General features: G+C 42.8%; 1 protein-coding gene across 1 annotated transcript in view; it reads left to right on the top strand.

Annotated features, from left to right (window-relative positions):
* The window catches only part of SYN2 (synapsin II), a gene marked incomplete at both ends in the record, with an annotated part of 180,097 nt that overhangs the window by 142,588 nt on the left and 17,609 nt on the right, over positions 1-19,900 (top strand). Inside the window, 3 exons of the mRNA XM_084214216.1 lie at positions 4,079-4,153; positions 7,642-7,744; positions 15,095-15,244. Coding sequence (XP_084070342.1) covers positions 4,079-4,153; positions 7,642-7,744; positions 15,095-15,244 — 328 coding nt within the window. The remainder of the gene's footprint in view (positions 1-4,078; positions 4,154-7,641; positions 7,745-15,094; positions 15,245-19,900) is intronic.

Genomic DNA, 19,900 nt, shown 5'->3' with positions numbered 1-19,900 from the left:
CAGCACAGTCCCCATGGGTCAGACCCACCCTCAGACACCCAGTCCTTCTGAGCCCAGAATTGCAAAATCAGCCTGTGGGGAATGGGAGCTGGGCAGGACACCCGAGCAGCTCTCGAGGAGGCAGAGGTTTCTGGAATATTCTGTGGTTTCAGCTCCCTGAGGAGCTCAGGTGTGTTGGGCCTTGCCCACCTCTCCCTGCAGGCTGGAGAACCTCAGGCAGATGCTGCAGCTTTTCTCCCCAGCTTTCCCAGGAGGGCTCACCCCAGTTCTGTGGGTTTGTCTCGCACTGCTGCCCCATCCCTGACTGTCCCTGGCTCTCCCCTCTCCGAGGATCCCATCCTGCTTTTCTGGCAGCACCGCCGTGTCCCCTCTCTCCTCCTGCCTGCGCCATGCCTTGCCCCAGTCCTGCTGTTTCCCCAACCTTCCCGTCCCTCAGCCCTGACCCCTCATGCCGGAGCTGTTCCCACTCCCAGGATGTCCCTCAGCCCTTGGATCCTCCTCAGAGCCACCCCAGCCTGCCCTGGCCCTGCTCCCAGCCCCATCTTCTCCCACAGACCTTCCCCTGCCGCTCCGCAGGCCTGCACGGGCCTTCCTCTCCTCCCTCTCCTCCCTCTCTTTCCTCTCCTCCCTCTCTTCCCTCTCTTTCCTCTCTTCCCTCTGCTGTCAGTGCTTTGACAGGCAGATTCCTTGTGGTTCTCCCCATCTTTCCCCTTCCCAAACAAGCAGAGCTGTTTTTTCCCACTCTCACAGCTCCCCAGGGCAGAGTTCAGGGACAAGGCCCAGCCCTTGATGGCTCCAGCGCATGGCCAGGTACCATCATGCTGGGCTCATCCCCTGTGGTAGAAATTGGACCAGAGCTTTTTGTACAAGAGAGCCCCACTTTTTTTTCCCCCCCTCTCTTGAAATTTAAATGCTGTTTAGCGTCAGGAATAATTTTGGAAGAGCCAACCACGGTAAATTTATCATTCTGAAACATCAATGTTTCTTCTCTGCAGAAGAAGCAGTTGGCCTAAGGGACAGCAAAAATAAGTTAAAATGACAGCCTGTTCCTCCTACCTTTTTATTTATTTTTAAGTTTCTACTCAAAAACTCTGGGTTCATCCAAATGCTAAAAGCCTAGTGATCATTTTTTTTTTCCTCCAGATTCTTTCATGCACTTAAATCACACACCAAAATGAAATACGGACTCGTTATTACAGAGCAGCGTGGAAAGGAGAAGATTTACCAAATGTCTGAAGAATTCTTCATGTGCACATACATATACATGATGTCAGTAGAATATTGTTCTACAGCTGGTTCTCATTTTGCTCTGTGACACAGGAACAGAGCACTTAGAGAGCCACCACAAAAAAAATACCAGCTGAACATTTGTTTTTGTAGTTTAAAGAGAGTTATTAAGAGCCTTGGGTTTATAATTCTGTGGGAAATTGTGGTTTAAGTGGATCCATGAGTCACCAAACCCTGGTGCTTATCGTCTGTCAGTGGAGATTATGGCCAAAAAAGCAGGATTGGATCCCTGTAAATACCACAGCCCCTCTGGAGGCTGTGTGACACACACTTAACTGCCCTGGGCACCCGGGCAGCGTTCAGCTGACTTCAAGGAAATCCAGTTTAAAAGGGTCACACACCATGTAGAAAAACAGAAGTACAAAAGCTCTGTATCTAAATCTCCCCTCCAACAGCAGGACTGCGAGTCCAAGGCTTAAAGTTCTTTGATCAAAAGGTCAATAAACCAAAAGTAAAGCCCATCAAGCAAAGGAATAGTGCAGGAGGATCAAACCACAGAGCAGGCTGCCTACCCAAGAATAGCAGGCAGACGTTTCCACATACTTTTCTGATGACAAGTCCCTGTCCCAGCAATTTGGATTGGATACTGCAAATGCTACTAAATAAAGCAGGAAGGTGTTGGAAAAGGGGAAGCTCAAGTTACTATGAATTGTTTAGCAATTCTAAAACAGTTCTTCCTTCTTGCAAAGACCAAATCGAGTACAAACACGTTAAGCCTAAGTGTAAAGCACTTAAAGGTGTAGGAGTTGTTTTATTTATTGTTCAGTGTTTGGTTAAAGAGGAGGAAATAATGATGTGAAAGGCTCCTGGCAATTATCAGAAGTGAAGAAGGGTGGGAAACCTACATGTTTCATAGATATAATTACAGGAATCGTCTCTAGGGCTTAGGGTGTCTGGGTGGGTAGTTTTGGATCAGTTCACCATGATCTCTCGTTCTGGAGTTCATCTGTGTCAAACCCACAGTCTCTTGAGATCCCAGCAGTGAATTCTGTGGCCACAGCATTCCCCAGCCCTGCTCTGACCCGTGCAGCATCCTCACAGCCAGCCAAGCATCCACTTGGAGACTTCTGCAGGAGCTTCTCCCAGTGTGGAGGGAAAATAGGGCTTAAATCTCTAGTCAGTGGTGCTGGGATTCCATCACTGCAGCTGAGCATCTTAAGTTAAATACTGGCTAAAAGGCTTCAGGAGAACTATTTCCCATGATTTTGTCACATCTTCCTTCCTAAAAGACACCTAAAAGGGTACATTCTGATGAATTCCCATCAGAGAGAAGTCTGCAAGAGGATTGAACTGTGATTTGTGGGATTTTCTCTCTGATGCCAAATGTGTGAAGTAGTAATGAGCCTAAAATGATTCATTTTGAAGCAGGCACATGTGTATAAACACCACCTTAAAAACTGAGCAGAAATCACAACCTCTCTGCTGGGTAAGGTTTCCTCACACACAGCACTCAACAAGCACCTTCTCTTCTCTTCTCTTCTCTTCTCTTCTCTTCTCTTCTCTTCTCTTCTCTTCTCTTCTCTTCTCTTCTCTTCTCTTCTCTTCTCTTCTCTTCTCTTCTCTTCTCTTCTCTTCTCTTCTCTTCTCTTCTCTTCTCTTCTCTTCTCTTCTCTTCTCTTCTCTTCTCTTCTCTTCTCTTCTCTTCTCTTCTCTTCTCTTCTCTTCCCTTCCCTTCCCTTCCCTTCCCTTCCCTTCCCTTCCCTTCCCTTCCCTCTCCCTCTCCCTCTCCCTCTCCCTCTCCCTCTCCCTCTCCCTCTCCCTCTCCCTCTCCCTCTCCCTCTCCCTCTCCCTCTCCCTCTCCCTCTCCCTCTCCCTCTCCCTCTCCCTCTCCCTCTCCCTCTCCCTCTCCCTCTCCCTCTCCCTCTCCCTCTCCCTCTCCCTCTCCTCCCTTCCCCTTCCCATCTCTCTTTTCTCTCCACACACAGGACATGGCATCCCAGAAGAACTTTATGCTTTAAATTTTCTGAGGGTCCCAGAGAAAAGTCAACATTCCCCCACAATTGCTACTGACCCTTGTAATTGACTTAATGGGAAATGGAGAGAGAGCTCTGGCTGCTGCCTGATACACTTTTAATGCATTGCAGATGTTCCCTTGATTTTACTGACTGGAAACACTTCATAACTTGTAGCCATAGCCTGTTCCCAGTACAGAATTTAGCTTTCACAAAGCAGCAATCTTCCCAGCCCTGGGAGCACTCCTAAGGTCTGCAGAGGAAAAAAAAACTTTACAGGGTTTTTTTTCTGTCTTAGAGGTTAAATAGAAGAAGGTGAACTGACACAGAGTGTTTAGGTTATATCAGTAAATAGCAAAGAGTGAACACTGGAGGAGAAACCAAAATCCAGCTCCAAAACACACCTGAAATCACTTCAGAGGTGTTAGAAACAGAAGTGTGTTGCTTTTTGAGTGTTGGGACACAGTGGGGTGGGTTTGAAAGGAGAAGCTGAAGCTTCTTGACATTGACCTTTGCAGTGCCAGTGTGTTACAGATAATTCAGTGCCTTTGCAGCTGGCACCAGCTCATTTCTAACACTGCCCCTTCATCAAAGCAGGCTGGGTTTTTAGAAAACTACTTAAACAAATAAATGGGGAACAGAAATTTCCCAGCCATTCAAGTACAAAGTGTATTCCTGACAATGCTCTCACAACCCCTCACGGTTCAGATGCTCTGTTACAAGCTGCCAGCTGGGGAAAAGGTGTCAATACTGCTGCTGCACCCATGGGAAAAGCAGAGGCATTTGATGATGGGAATGTGAAACCACTGGCTGCCTTTGTAATGTTTTCCCCCTTTCAGGAGAACTTCCATATCCGGGAACTGGAAGACAAACACGGGCTCTGCCATGCTGGAACAAATTGCTATGTCAGATAAGTAAGTGAAGTCTCGTGTAAAAGGTAATTAAAAAGTTAACAGAGTTCTGTTTGAAGTGGATTTGTAAAGAATCCCATTGTTGGTACACAAGTCACAGTAAGGGCATGCATTGTGTTCATTTGGGGGAAAGGGATCTCTCAGTTAGGGGGAAGAGCAGAGCCAGGAGCTCCACGTGGCTTCAGAGTTACCCACCCACACTCACAGCCCTGGGGGTTCCTACATCCACATCTGCTCCTAGAAAATGTCTGGAGTTCCCATCACAAAACTGAATGTCACACATGAACCTGTCAGTCATTTCTCCTGGTTCATTTGCCCTCTCTTACCCACCAGCCCCACACCTCTTTTAAACTTTCCTCCTTCTACATCCCACCATTCTCCTACATAACCAAGCAATCCAGTCTGCCTATTTAAATCCCATTTCTCTTTTCTACTTTCAATCCCAAACTCCTTACTTTTCATTTTATAAATTTCCACTGAAGTGCACTGTGAGGCTTTTTCCCCTGTTGCTGGGATACACTGAAGCTTTATTTCCCCTGTGCCATCATTCCAGCTCTGTACTTTGGTTTACTGTGCTTTTCCTTTTCTTTCCCATTCTTATCCTGGATAATTCCTGCAGTCCAGTTGAAAACATTCATGCAGCAGCACTTTGAAGCTCAGAACTCTTTTCTCAATCCCCCTCATTTGCTCCACAACCCATAAACCTCTTTTCCCTGCAAAACAAAATCTCAGAGGCTTTTGAATGGCTATGGATTTTCTGCTGTTCAACTTCTCCAAAGGCTGCCACCAGTGGAAGCTGAAATAAAGTCTGTGCAGTGAAAGTGGAATTTAAAAGGTGTTTTAAAGTTCAACAGTAGCTCTGGTTTGTGGGGTTGTTTTTGGGGGGCTTTTTTGAAAAGCCTGGGCCCTACAACTTGGTGCCTCTCACGAGCTGAGGGAGACACAGGAACAGAACCATTGCCTGCCCTGGAAAGGTGAAAACAAGAAAGACAGACGGGAATTCCAGCTCCCTGCTGTCCAAGCCCTGTCTAGACTGTGTCCTCACTGATCTCCCCTCCGGGCATGGCCTGCAGCCACATTATTTTCTCTTTCTCCTTCCCTCCCACCTCCCTCTAGAAAGTGAGGTTATGTGTTCCCTGGAGGGGGAGGCACAGTGAGCTCTGGGCTGTGTAATTACAGCCTGTGGGCTGGGTGGAACACACAACCTCCGCTGGTGCCCCCAGGAAAGCAGTGCCACAGGATGGGAAATGCTGCCCTGGCCCTGCTCCTGCTGGAAATGCTGGAAATGCTCCTTGAGCTTTGTCCCTGCTCCTGTTTTTCAGTGAAGTCAATTAGAGCAGAATGGGGATTTTCCCATTAATACAGCAGCCAACAAAACCAAATTCCTTCGTGCTGGTGGGGCCAAAAGCAAGGGAAAGGTGGATGTGTTCCCTGAGAGAAAGGGGGCTGAGGCATAGCCCTGCTCCTCTGGGAGTGCTCACAGCAGTGCAGGGCACACAGGGGAAAGGAGACTTTTCTGAAGGGCTGCAGCAGGTTGACAGCACAGCAAAACCCATCAGATCTGCTGAATGTTGGTTTTAACTCACCCATGGATGGGGAGGAGGTGCCTTGAAAGCACTGCCTGGTGGCCATTGTTGGCTGAACACAAATCTCAGGGGAGAAATTCAGAGAAGGAAGAAGAGAGTGGCAGGAAGGGACAGGGAGAGGGGTCACAATTCATCATTTACCCCTGCTCCAGAGCTGTTGCTGCCCAGAGAGCTGTGCCCACCTCCCTGGCACACCTGGTATTGCCCACTGGGACCAATCCTTTATCCTTTCTCCTTTATCTTTCTCCTTTCTCCTTTATCCTTTCTCCTTTATCTTTCTCCTTTCTTGCTGCTGCTCCCACTGGCTCTGGGAAAAGAGGACTTGTGACCTTTTGTCAAACCTACTGTGCAAGCCTTGGGTTTCAAACACTCCAGGCTGCTCCCTCCAAACTCTGCTCTTTCCAAATGGATTTTTCCAGCTCTGTGTTTGTTGGCAGAAGATGGGCTATTAAATATACTTTCATAAATCTGATTGATGTTGCAGTGTTTTAGAGAAAATGTCCTGGTTTTGTTTCCACTTCAAGTTCAGATATTTACTGTTCAAGACGAGTTTTGTTGTCCCTGTGACTTTCTAAAATACACAATATTTTACAGCAAAAAAAAAAAAAAAATATTTATAAGCAAGTGCATGCAAAAAGTCCAGTCAGCCAGTGCATCTACAGATGTTGAAATTGTCAGGCATCCAAAAAACCCTCTTATATTGGACAAAAACCATGTTTCTCACAGGAAAAAGAAATTATTTTCATTGCTAAGATATTACCATCAGGATCTTTTCAAATCAATTTCTTTGTATTCTGCTTAAAAGAAAAACTTTTCCATTGGAACAGATTTGATATAAGAAAATATAAAGAATGTGACTTAATAAGTTTACTTGGAAAGGATGCTGTTACTGAAGATATTTATACATGAATCAGACTCTCAGCCCAGCAAGGAATTTCCTTTGATCCCACAATGAAATCAAATGCTTTGTTTATTATAGCAGGGGTTTTTTTTCTGTGGAAAATACCATGAGGTGGCAAATCCATCATCAGGGCTCCAGGGCTGGAGCAGGAGAGGGGCTGGAAGAGGAAATAGCTCTGCTTTAGACTCAACAGTGAGCCAAGAGGAAAATTCATGATCAGTGAATGCCTTAAAAATGGGGGTGTTTTAGCCAATCATGCCCTTCACTTGGTGACATCACCCTGCATCATTCCAGGATCATTTCCTCCCTGCCCAGCCCTGCTGGAGTCACTGAACATTCCCAGAGCCTTTGGTGTCCTTGTCTTTGGGCTCTCAGAGCTTGTGCTGCAGGAATCACAGGAATTGCCTCACTCTTCTTCTGAATAAATCCCTCCCCACCCCCTTGTTGGTCAGATAATCTCTCTATTCATGGAGAAAAAATGAAAATAAATCACATTGCTGCTGGTAGGATGGGTAAAGAGTCCACCCTCAGTCTCTTACCATGACATTACAAAATAAACTGAAGAATTTTTGTGCCCAACTCTGTGTGAAATTGCCTTTTTAGGAGGTGTAGAATTCCTTGGAACTATTTAAATTCCACCTGAGTTGTGCTGTAGTTATTTATATTCCTACATGAAGAACATATCCCTTGTCTGCATGCTCCACAACCCCCATAATGTCACATTTTTGGTCCTTCTGCATCACCTGAAGGGTTTTCCTGCCTGGCTTTCTCCTTTTGCTCAGTGCTGTAGGACTAAAACCAGCCTGGCTCCTTTAGAAAACAGTTGGGCCACAATTTAGGATGGAGCCTCTCACTCATTTTCCTGATACAGGAGCCAGACCCATCCAATGCAGTGAAAATTCTGAATTTAGGGTGAATGTAATATTAAATACATTATTAGCTGAGCCTCTAGAAAATCAAAACCTGATGAGAAACTCACTGAGCAAATTATTTTTGTGAAACAGGTACAAGCTTTGGGTTGACACCTGTTCTGAAATATTTGGTGGCTTGGACATCTGTGCTGTTAAAGCTGTACATGGGAAGGATGGAAAAGATTATATTTTTGAGGTAAGAAATCCTGCTCTTTTTTTTTCAGTATCTGCCTTTACATGTTACAAACAGCCAAGGAAAGAACCTTTCTGATAGCTGGGCATTGGCTTATTTGTGTTTCAGGCAAGGCTGTGTGTTTTTGAGCGCTGTTTCAATCATGATACAAAGCCACAGGTCCAAATTAGTGGCAAAACTTGCTGGAAAATGCAACCCTATGGATGGGAATGTCCTCTGGTGTTGGAGGAAATGTACACAAACTGCAAAGCAAAGCCAAATGTGGATGGCACATTTTGCCAACACTGATGATTTCTTTCCTGAGCAGCCTTAGCAGCTTTTCCAGGAAGGTTTATAGATAGCACCATCCCAAGGGAACCCCAACAAAATTATACCTTGCCCTGGAAAGGGAGGTTAAGGATGAAGTGGAAACAACTTTACTTTTTTTTGTAGCCCAAATATTGCCCTGAAGATCTGAATCCTCGTGAATCAGAAGTTTCTGCTGTAGGTAATTTTGAAAAGTTGAAGTTTTTCATTTCCTTCGAGCTTTTTATGGAGAAATGTCACTTTTATGTAGCCATAAAACAAATTATCATCACTTTCCTATCACAATTTCTTCAGCACCTTCAGTTCCTAGAATTTTATTCAGGAGGTGGGCAAGGATCTCCAGAATCTCCTCACTCCAAAAAAAAAGTTGATAAAGCAAAAAAGGGAAAGCTTTTAAAAAATGAAATAACCACTGCAAATTCTGTAATGGACTGAGACTGCTACTCAACAAATGCCCTGATTTTCCATGCCACAGTCAGACATAATTTCCAAAGCCCAGAATTCTCAGAGCTGCAGGATCCATCAGGAGCTGGCTTTACAGAGCATTTTAATCAGGGTGCAGAATAGACCTTGCAATTAAAAGGAAAAAAAAATAAAAAAGAAAAAAGGATGGATGGAAGTGTGATAATTCCTGCTGTTGTCTGGAATCAGCTGAATTGTCCTGGAGATGGGAATGCTCATCAGCAAGGACATTTAGAATCTGTGAAAGACATCGAAATGTGGGGCTGTTTGCAAAGTTCACATCCACCAGAACATCTGGAAAAATTAGGATATCAACGCTTCTTACACTGCAGTTTTTACATTGAGGAGTGGAAAACTGTCTGCTCCAAGAAAGGGAGAATTTTCTCCTTTTGTGTCCTTTCAGTATGGGAAAATAAAAATGATAAAGGCTGGCACGTGCGTGGTGCACTCGAGAGAGATGAGCAGGACAGACAGCCCAGAAATCCGGGGCTGCAGCTCCAGCCTGGGAGCTGTGGCCTCGTGATTCCATGGGGATGCCACAGCTAAAACGAGGAAAAAATGGGAAAAAATGAGGAAAAAATGAGGAAAAATGAGGGATAAATGAGGGAAAGATGTGGAAAAAAACAAAGAAAAAAAAAAGAGGAAAAAATGAGGGGAAAATGAGGGAAAATTGAAGGAAAAATGAGGGGGAAATGAGGAGAAACTAGGGAAAAATGAGGAAAAAATGAGGAAATAATGAGGAAAAAATGAGGAAAGAATGAGGAAAAAATGAGGAAAAATTAAGGAAAAATGAGGAAAAATTAAGGAAAAATGAGGGAAACACAAGGAAAAATGAGGAAAAAACGAGGAAAAATGATGAAAAAATGAGGGGAAAATGAAGAAAAATGAGGGAAAAACAAGGAAAACTGAAGAAAAACTGACAAAAAAATGAGGAAAAAAGAGGAAAAAAGAGGAAAAAAGAGGAAAAAATGAGGAAAAACAGGCAAAAAAAATAGGGAAAATGAGGAAAAAATGAGGAAAAATGAGGGGAAAATGAGGAGAAACAAGGAAAAAATGAGGAAAAAATGAGGAAAAATGAGGAGAAATGAGGAAATAAGGAGGAAATAATGAGGAAAAATGAGGAAAAATGAGGAAAGAATGAGGAAAAAATGATGAAAAAATGAGGAAAAATGAGGAAAAAAATTAGGAAAATGAGGAAAAATGAGGAAAAAACAAGGAAAAAATGAGGAAAAAGTGAGGAAAGAATGAGGAAAAAATGAGGAAAAAAATGAGGAAAAAATGAGGAAATAATGAGGAAAAAATGAAAAAATGAGGAAAAAAAGGAAAAATTAGGAAAAATTAGGAAAGAATGAGGAAAAAATGAGGAAAAAAATGAGGAAAAAATGATGAAAAACAGGAAAAAAAGAGGAAAAAAACAAAGAAAAAATGACAAAAAAATGAGGGAAAAATGAGGGGAAAATGAGGAAAAAATGAGGAAAAAATTACAAAAAAATGAGGGCTTGGGTACCACTGACACCTTAATCCTGCAGAGCTCACCTGACAAGGAACACACAGATTCCCTCCCGGGTGAAATAATGCTGGCAGATTTGTTCTTCCTGATTTTCACTTGGAACATTCAGCCAGTGTCACCTCCAGGAGGAGGACACGGGTTTGTGTCACCCACCCTGGGAGGGAATGGGAATTAGGGGAGAATTCTACCCAAGTTTTCTTCAGATATCCAGACCAGTTTTCTGCTCTCCAGAAAACTCTCATCTCCAGTTTTGCTGAAGATGACAAAATACTGAAGTGATATTATTATTATTATTATTCAAGCCCAAACCTCCTTGTGTTGTTCTGTGGAGGTTTGGGCTCTTGGCAGATTTTTAGGATGTGAGAGGTAACTTTGCCTTTTCTAAACCTGAAGAAACTGCCTCCTCCAGGGGAGCACAGTGGTTCTTCCTGTCCTACTCCAAGGAACTGGCTCCCAACTCCTCCTAGGGAGGAATGAACTAATTAAAGGATGGCTCAGCTAAGCAGAGGGGCTGTCAGGTTGATCAGGGTGAGGGCCAAGTTATGATTCTGTGTAACAGCCTCATCTCTTCATTTGATGTCTGTTCTTTCCCCCTCAATGGGAATTCTCAGCTGCCAAGCATCACACAAGCTGTAGAAACAGGATTTTTATTAACACATCACTGCAACATGCAGGTATTTAACTGCCTCCCTTCTTCCTGATGAGACATCAAATTAAAGTCCATTAAACTTTTAACTTCTTAAATACAAGGACTTTTCCCCTTTTAAAATTAACACTTCTGAGGTTTCAGTACTAGAAGGAGCAGAGAATTGTTTATATTTCTGATCCCACTGAATATTATCTTTCCTGTTTCATTCTTGGAAAAGCAAAGCTCTGGGAAAGTAAATGAAAGCTCAGAGTGGTGATGAGAGCAGTAAAAGAGAACAAATGCGAGAGAATCCTTCAGAGTGGCCTCCCAGAAGTCTCCCAAATTTTGTTTTAGATTAAATGGGCTTCTGCAGGTGTCTTTCCCACTTGCTCCATTTCGCCCTGAGCTAAATTAAAATTAGCTCCCAAGTGGTGTTTTTGACTTAGAAAGGATTTCAAGAAGAAAACTTTCACTGAAAGCCAGCAGAGGAAATGAAGAAACAGTGTTTGTGCACAATTGTATGGAAAGTTCTGTTCTTGGCCTCAAATTCTTCAGAAGCTCAGCTACTTCTCCTGTGCTCCCATCCAGGACAGAATTCCTCTGCTCAGCTCAGGGAGGGAGCCAAACCCAGCTGTAATCACTGATAAACTTGGAAGTCTCTCGTGATTTCTGCTCTGGAACATTGCTGTATTCACCCACCCAAGGGAATGGTTTTGCCCAGTTCTCACTCTGCCAAGCACGGACCTTCAAAATCACCCTGATTTAATTCCCCCCTCCCCTGTACTTACCATTTCTCCTGTTTTCCCCTGGAATTCCTGAGCTTTTCCCTTAGGATCCATCTCTCCTGCCAGGCTCCCTGGGCACTGACAGACTGACTGCTGCTCCATCGTGTTCCTCTTGCATTTCAGCATCCTGGGAAATGCCTTTTTCCCCACTTTATGCACAGGATTCTTTACCTTTGTCCTTCCTTGAACCTCCCCAGCTCTGCCTTTGCCAGCCCTTCCCAAATCTCTGCCCAGCACATCCCAATCCTTGGGGGTGAGCAGCACAGCTGGGTGTGGGAATTTCTCCCTCAAACACCATGATCACTTTGCAATTACTGATACCTCATAAATGCTCTGGCTCCTTTAGAAATCCCATTTCCCTTCCTAATTACAGAATTTCTCTTCTTTGTGTTGCCAGTCTCAATCTTGTACCCCAAATTTTAGCTCTAATATTTACAGTCAGTCCCTGGGTGATAAGAGAAATTCATCCCAAAGAGCTGGCCACTGGAATGAAAGTACACTGATCTAAAAATGCAAGTTCACAGTGATATGAATTAAGTGACTGTAATTCATAGTGACCCATGTTTTTACTGGCATCTGCAAAAGGAATGTATTTGATTTTATAAATTACAGATGTCCTTTTTTTTTTCTGTCAAATCCTCTTAGTGGGAAACTCCAATATTTTAAATGGCTGAACTATATGCTGAACTAAAAACTGGCTGGGTTTAAATGAGATTTTAAATCTAGCACAGGCTGTAAATAGACTATTTATAAACAGGGAGCTTTGTGTATGTTTAAACTTTGTCAAATCTTCTGAGGGGGGGGAAATGCCAGCCAGACATTCCTGTAGTCACTCACAGAATTTAAAAGCTGTTGGTGTTGCCCAAAATATTCTTAAGATACATTTATATAAAATCAAAATATAAACCAGTTGTCATTAACTCTTGTACTAGGAATGAAAATTGACTGTATTCTCTGAAAGAAAAAGAAAATACACCCCAAAAAATCACCATATAAAGCATCCACCTGGATCTCAACTCCTCTGCCAGGGAGTGCCAGAGGTGCTCTGTTGCCACATCTTTGGCCAACAATATTTGTGCAACAAACCCAAGGATTTTAACAAGGTCAAAGCCTGTCCAAGTGATAAGAGACTGATTGATAAGAGACTGATTGATAAGAGACTGATTGATAAGAGACTGATAAGGACCAATGGCTCTGGTTTTAATGCCAAATCTGTTTGAATCTGCCTCAGTTTGTGACTATGCCTGAAAATTCTTCATTCAAGGAGTGTAACAACTTCTCCACTGGAGTGGCCATGAAGATCTGACACCTCAAGGTTCTTTATTTTCACTTTTCCCACCAGTTCTGCTGCACACCAAGGCAGTACCTCCCAAAGGAAGCTGATGTGTGAACTTGAAGTTGTAAAAGTACTTGAGAGCAGAAATTCAGTCCAAACCCAATCCTCCAGATCTTAATCCTGCCTAATCCTTTGGCAGGATTTATTGGAGGCAATTTATTTCACAGTCATTCCAAGTAATTGTTTTAATGTAAGTGCATGGTAAACAAAGGAGGGCTTTGGGTTTTTTCTTGCTTGTGAAACTTTGAACTGATGTTGGGTAGGAGGGGGCTCACCTACACGCTATGGTGCACATTTTTAAAAATAGCTCTCATTAAAACAGATTTTTAGAGCCCAAACATCACTCCTGCTCTGAAAATCAGAGTGAAGCACCAAACATCCAATGTTCTTCACACCAAAACATTCTATATTCAGTCATCATTAACACCTCCCAGTCCTGGCACTGTGGGTCACTCCAGGCACCAAGCAAATTCCTCTCACAAGAAACAGCTCAGGATACAAGGAAGTGGATCTTTAACATCTTTATACCATTTTTAAAATATCAGTGAGTGAGCAGAAATGAATATTAAAGAGCCACTCAACCTGCAAGGCTACATTTCACCCCTCCAGAAATATCAACTCTTCTTGGTGGAGCAACTCTTCTCTCAATTCATGGAAAACATTGGCATGTTCCACTTCAAACTATGGTTGTTCAAAAAGATGGTAAACTTTAAAGAACCTTTCAGTGTACTTATTAAACATCTCTGCTGTTGATGTGGCCCTAGAGTCAAAATCAGTCATTCATTTCTAAGGAAACATTTGTTCTGGAGTTCAATTATTGGGCATTGTTTACTCTGGGGTTATTTTCAAGCCTTCTGGCTGTGAGGGAGCTCAGAGACCTCCTAAATCTGAAAATCCCAGCACAAGCATTGCCAACATTTTGGTTGCCAGCACACAATGCCAGTGAATCTTGTAAATGAACAAACAGAAGAATCATGGAAATGATTTGGGACTTCAAGCTAATCCCATTATTGGAAGAGAATCTTCCTTTTTCACTCAGGAAAATTTTCTATAGCTTTCACCATAGTTTGAAAAGCTCAAGATTTATATTATTTATAAATAATAAATCCTTCCCAACTACTGCAAGGTGCAATGTTCTTTTAGATCCAAACATCTCTTTAAACACCCAACTTCTGTGTCTAATTCCTAGAAACCCCTGAAAACCTAAAGAAGGAAGGCAAAACTCTGTTAATAAAGGAGATGTTCTGTGGAGGCTGGGGGCTTGAGAAGAGTTCTGCTGCCTCTAAATCCCTTCCACCTCAGGAAGGAGCCACACAATGTGGGTTCCTGCTCTTCAGACTGATCCCAGATAACAAAATTCTTCCACCCAGACCTGTGGGAAACACCAGAGTGCAGCACTGCAGGTGACATGGACATGCCCTGAGGCACATGCAAAAAGAATTGCAGCTTCTCAGAAGTGAATGAAACCCTATTATTTTTCTAAGTGGGAATGCCCAGTGCCCTTGTGAATAACAGCTGGGGTTATGTTATGCTTTTATTTCCCCTGAAACAAACACAGACGTGGCAGAAGCGGATACACTGAGAAACAGCAAATATTCTGGAGAAATAACAAATATTCTGGAGAAATAACAAGTGCTTGGGACCCACAGAAGTGGCAGAATTCAGGATTAGTTTGATTCATCAGAATGGGTGTGATAAATAGCCAGAGAGCACTATTAACTGTCCTGTTTAGAATGGAAATGTGCCCATTTTTATCTGCCTCTCTGCCATCCTGCTTTCGCTGTAAAAATCCTTCCCTTTTCTCTCCAGCCTTTTTATTTTTTAAAAAAGGTTATCAATAATAACAAGGTGTTATTTAAAGTTTTTCATGAGTCAATAAGGATCCAGATTTCCCTAGCAAAACTCCACAAACTGCCAGGGAGCTGAAGTTTAACTCTGCATTTCCCTGGGGTGGTTCAGCTCCTGAACGTGGAGTGAGCCCCAAAAGCAGGGAAGGGAGGAAACCTGAGCTGAAATTCCTGCACAGCCTGAGAAATCTCATTGTCCTTATCAGCCCTGTGCTTGCTCTCCCTGTCCCCAAGGTGTGTGCCCATGTGTGAAGTGAAGCTTTTTCTGGAAGGTTCTTTCTTTTCCCATTTTGTGGGAGATGGGAGGGGAAGGCATCCCAAAATTGCTGTTCTCTGGTTTATTTTCTGATGGAGCTCATAATGCCTGTAATTCTTGTGTACCTCTGCAGAAAGCACTGCTGTAAATGCACAGCCTGCCCTCCTGCAGGGCTGAGGAGGATTTCCTGCCCAGCACTGATGTCCTGTTGCATTTTTTGCAGGTGATGGACTGTGCCATGCCCCTGATTGGGGAGCACCAGGCTGAAGACAGGCAGCACATCACCGAGTTAGTCGTAAGCAAAATGAACCAAATGTTGTCCAAAACTCCTATTCCATCTCCTCAGAGACCCACTGCCACTCAGCAGCCTCAGGTAGGATAAAATTAAATTTCAATTCGATTCTAATAGAGCATCTTGGTCTATCATTTTAAGCACAAAGTTTTTTGGACACCTGTGGAACCTCAAGGATTTGGGAACTTACCAACACATTTTATCAGTTTGTTTTATTTCCAAGAGATTTTCTCCAGATGTAATCAAGAAGTGCAAGTACTGCTGTGTTTCTACCTGTGGGTTTTACCAGGGAATTACCAGGCTTTGTTCTGCTCCCTTCCATAAAATATCATGGAAATACTAAGGAGCACTGTCATAGAAAACCCTTATCCTGAGGGTGTCAAAAATAATACTGAATAATTCTTGTTCTTGTGAGAAATTAATGAGGTTATAATGTTTTTTTAATGCACTGCAATTCATGCAAATACCTCAGAAATCTAGGAAATATGTTCAGCATAGTAGAAGCCATGGGCCAAAGGTTGCAAACAGATGCACATTTCACTTCTTTTATCTTGCATGGTCTGCCAGTTAAAGAGTGTGGATGAAGAATTCTGCCCCTGGCCCTGCTGAATTCCAGGAACCACCTCTGTGTTTCCATTTCTGTGGGGTTTATTGTAGTGATCCTTTTAATAACTTTGGGGAGTGTGGTGTTTTTGTGAAAGAACAGAAAAGTTGGGAGAGGTGTGGATTTGCTGGGTGGAATTGGATGGGTAAGGACTTGGGTGGAATTAAATAGCAGCCAGTAACAAGTGGGAGGGTCTGTACTTAAAAAGGGTCTATAAATCCTTTTTATTATCAGGGCTGAGTGGCAGGGGGATGGCTTTAGACTGAAAGATATTTAGATTAAACATCATCTCTTTAGAATGAGGCAAGGAACCTGAAGAGTTTGTGCAGAGAAGCTGTGGGTGAAATAGAATCAAAAACCCACCCTGCCCATGACCTGTGAAGGGTTTTGGTGCTGCCCTGGACCTCCTCACTCCACGGGCATCAGCTGAACACCAGAACCAGCCAAACTGTAAGCCAGGAATTACCAAGCCTAACTAGCTAAATACCAAGCCTAAATCAAGGATCTATTTTTGCTCCCAGCAGGCTCCACAGCAGGTAAACAATTTGAGAACAATTTTGTGGCCTACCTCAGACAGACCAGTTCTTGAGGGAGAGTGACTAATTTGTTCTTCAAATACCTCACCATGCTTTAAGATATAAAAATACCCCATCCCACATGAAAAAATAAGTGGTGTGGCTTCTATTTATGTTGCAGCCACTTGAAACTAAGCAGAAAATTGTTTCAGCCACAGAACCACATACAATGGAGAAGTTTCCATCCAACATGACTCAAGTCCATTGTAAAAAGGGCACTGAGAGGGGAAGAAGGGGAAAAAATAAATCACCTTTTGCCAAAATAGCTCCTTTTAGGAGCAACAGATTATCTAGATATTAACATGAAGCAAAGAGGCAAATTTAGAGTTACCCAGTCAATACAAGTCAACACAAAGCAAAATTTAAAGTATTAACAGGCATCACTGTCAAGTGAATAGATTCACATTTGATATTTCACATTTTGGGGGGAAATGTAAGGTCTTGGGTAGTCTGAACTGGATTTCAGAGCAGCCAGGGGAGGAGGAGGGTTCACTGCTGTCATCCCAAGGAGCTGGCTGTTGGTTGGATGCAAATAAAATTCCCAATCATTCCCAAAGGAAACCTGCCCACCCGAGTCCAGAGTGAAAGCAGGATCCAAGGAGCATTTTTAAAGGTTCCTAAATTCCTCAGTGAGTGCTGGCACTCAGCATGTCCATGGAAAGGGGCTTTTGCTCTTAAACCAGAGTTCTGGATGAATGCAGAGACAATATTCTGGGAAGGTGGACTTCTGGTTGGTTGTTTTTTTTCACTTAAGGTTATTCCTGAAGGATTCAGCCCTTCCTGATGGCAACAAGATCTTATTCCACATTTGTCTTCTTTTCCTTAGCCTATCCTTACATTATAGATTACACTTGAGCAAAAAAAATGCTGTGAAAACCAGAGGTATCCCTTCAGAATATTTGCAATATCTGTCAGCTTTCCTCTCAGTTAATCAGACTCTTAAAATTGGCCTTGTTCTACCAGTTTAGGGCAGGTAAAGGGGACCTGATTTTCTGCTGAAGATTCCATTTGCAAATGCCCATAAATCTTCCCAGCTTCAGGGGAAAATCATGAAACACATTTCTAGAACTTAAAGCAGATAACTCCTCATGCACAGTTAATTTTTAGCTGGGTTTTGCTGAGAATAAAACCAGCCTGTTAAAAGAAAGCTGCCCCTTTCACTTTTGAATTTCTTCCATTTCCTAATGTAAGAAATTATTTCCCATTCTTGAGAAACAGCCAGTTCATCTGCAGGGCAGGGGGACACTGCCCATTTCTACAGGTGACACAAAATGCAAAGCCACTCATTTATCCCAAATCAACTCTGTGCACATGTAGAAACCAAAGTACTGGAGATATCAAAGAGTAATTGCTGAGTTTTGCTGCTCCTGCTTTTAAATGAGCAGCCTATGCTCAATAATGCAGCTCCAGGTGTGCCAGGTTCTGGATTTCTTTATCATCTGGGGGTTTCAGAAGTGTTTCTATTTCAGTCCAGACTGGGTGGACTGTCCATAAAAACATGCCTCAATTTATAAATGGTCAGCCCCTCTCCAATTAAGCATCCATCAGGAATAAATCAATGATTGAGAAAATCAGCCTTTGTTTGGCACTGGGCAGCCAAGTCCTGGTGGGGATGGTTGGCCCTGCAGTGCTCTGCAGGTTGGCAAAGCTCTCCCTGTCACAGTGCCAGGGGGAGAAAATTCCAGAGGGAAACCTCCCAGGGCAGGGCTGGGATTGTTAAACCCACTCAGTCTGAGAGAGCTGAATGGGGAGATTTCTTCAATGTGGGTTTGCTATGTTATTTGTTTATTTATCTGCAAACTCTTGCCCAGACTCTGTAGCAAGTTCTGCTGGTGCACAGAGGGCAGAGAAGTTGGACAGGAGGAGAAATTCTACCTGTTATGGTAAAGATATCCATTAAAATGAAGCTGTTTCTATTTTTCAAATCATGATCATTTGTTTTACCCCACACCATGCTGAAAACACAACTTTATCTGGGAATATGATTCTAAAAGTTTTCCATCAACAAACCTGCTCTACTTGCAGGCAACAAAATTGGGGATTTTCCATATTTTCTAACCTCTTGGACTCCTTTTGACAGATCTTTAGGGAAGCCTCTTTCAAATTTTCCCTAAAACTCAAGAAAATAGGTTAAGCCACCCAGTGACTCTGCTCTGGATTTGCAGGAGCTGGCTCGTTCCTTGACATTTACATTTGTGTATAAAACAATAAAAATGGTCAAACACCCACTCAGACCTGCCTGTCAGGTCCTGAGGTGAATTGTGCTGGAGGAAATCCTGCAGAGAAAATGACATTGTCCACGAGAATCACCATAAATGCAAATATTTATGGGCGTGGGGGCAGCTGAGGCTGAGGGAAATCCTGTTAGGGAAACGTCCACTCAGCCCTGGTGCATTCCCCACCATAGAATAAGGGATTTATTTCCTTCATGGAAGGAAAGAAGGAAGGAATTTGTGCTCCAGAGGCACGACATCCATGACCTGTGACATCCCAGAGAGCAGAGGATTCCCAGCTACATCCTGGTTCTGGTGGTGGCAAAGAAAGGAGTGGCACAGTGCTGATAAACCAGGGATAACCTCAGTGTGTGCTCCATTCCCTGACCCTTTCCATGCTGCAGCTAATCCACTTTTACTGTCCCATGTGCAGAGAGAAAATTGAACCACACGTGGACACAGTGTAAATAACAAAAGTGGGAATTCCAGAGAGAAAAATCAATCCAGCAGCAAACTCCCTGTGCCTGGATTTCCATAGGATCAGCCACAGTTCTTTCACTTCCATCTCTTGGATTTAGTGGAATTTTTGATGATGAGCAGCAATTTGCTTCCAACCACTCAAGTTTTTATGGTGGCCAAAAAATGCAGTTATTTGGTTTGATCTTAGCTGAAGGGAGCACATTTCATGGGGAAGGATCCCCTCATGGATTTATTTGGAAATGGAGTCCAAAAGGACTTTTGATCCATAAATGTCCTTTTAAATCATAGTCCTTGGTAAGATAAATTACATTTCTTATTAAAATACTTGTTCTTGTGGTGCCTTCCTAAACATACTGGTAGAGAATCCAAACCATTGGCATCAAAACCCACAAAGAGCAAGGAAAAATATTGCTGGGGCACAAAATCACACAACCTGGCATGCAACACGTTCCAAAGGTCATTTCAGTCAAAAACCATTCTGAAAACTGTCGGTTTTGCTGGACAGGAAAGTGGTGCCCCCTTCCTGCAGTATTTTGGTTATTTGCATCCCAGCGACACCTTGTGGCTCCTCTTCTGCAGTTAACGACCTGGGGAATACATAGAATAAATCTATTATTTATTATTACAATGCATTACTTCCTATTCCATAAGCTGTATCACATTAAAAATCTATTTTTCTATCATAAATGCTCCATACTCGAATATTTTTCATCATGTATTGTAATGCATTTCTTTCTTTTTTATTATTATTATTTTAATATGGAATATATTTTAATTGGCTACATTAATGTGCACATATATAACTGTATATATATATATATATATTTGTGTGTGTGTGTATATATACACACACACAATGTTTATC

The sequence above is a fragment of the Fringilla coelebs genome, assembly GCF_963513975.1.
Source record: "Fringilla coelebs genome assembly, chromosome: 13".
Taxonomy (NCBI): domain Eukaryota; kingdom Metazoa; phylum Chordata; class Aves; order Passeriformes; family Fringillidae; genus Fringilla; species Fringilla coelebs.
This window is presented reverse-complemented; position numbering and strand designations above follow the sequence as displayed.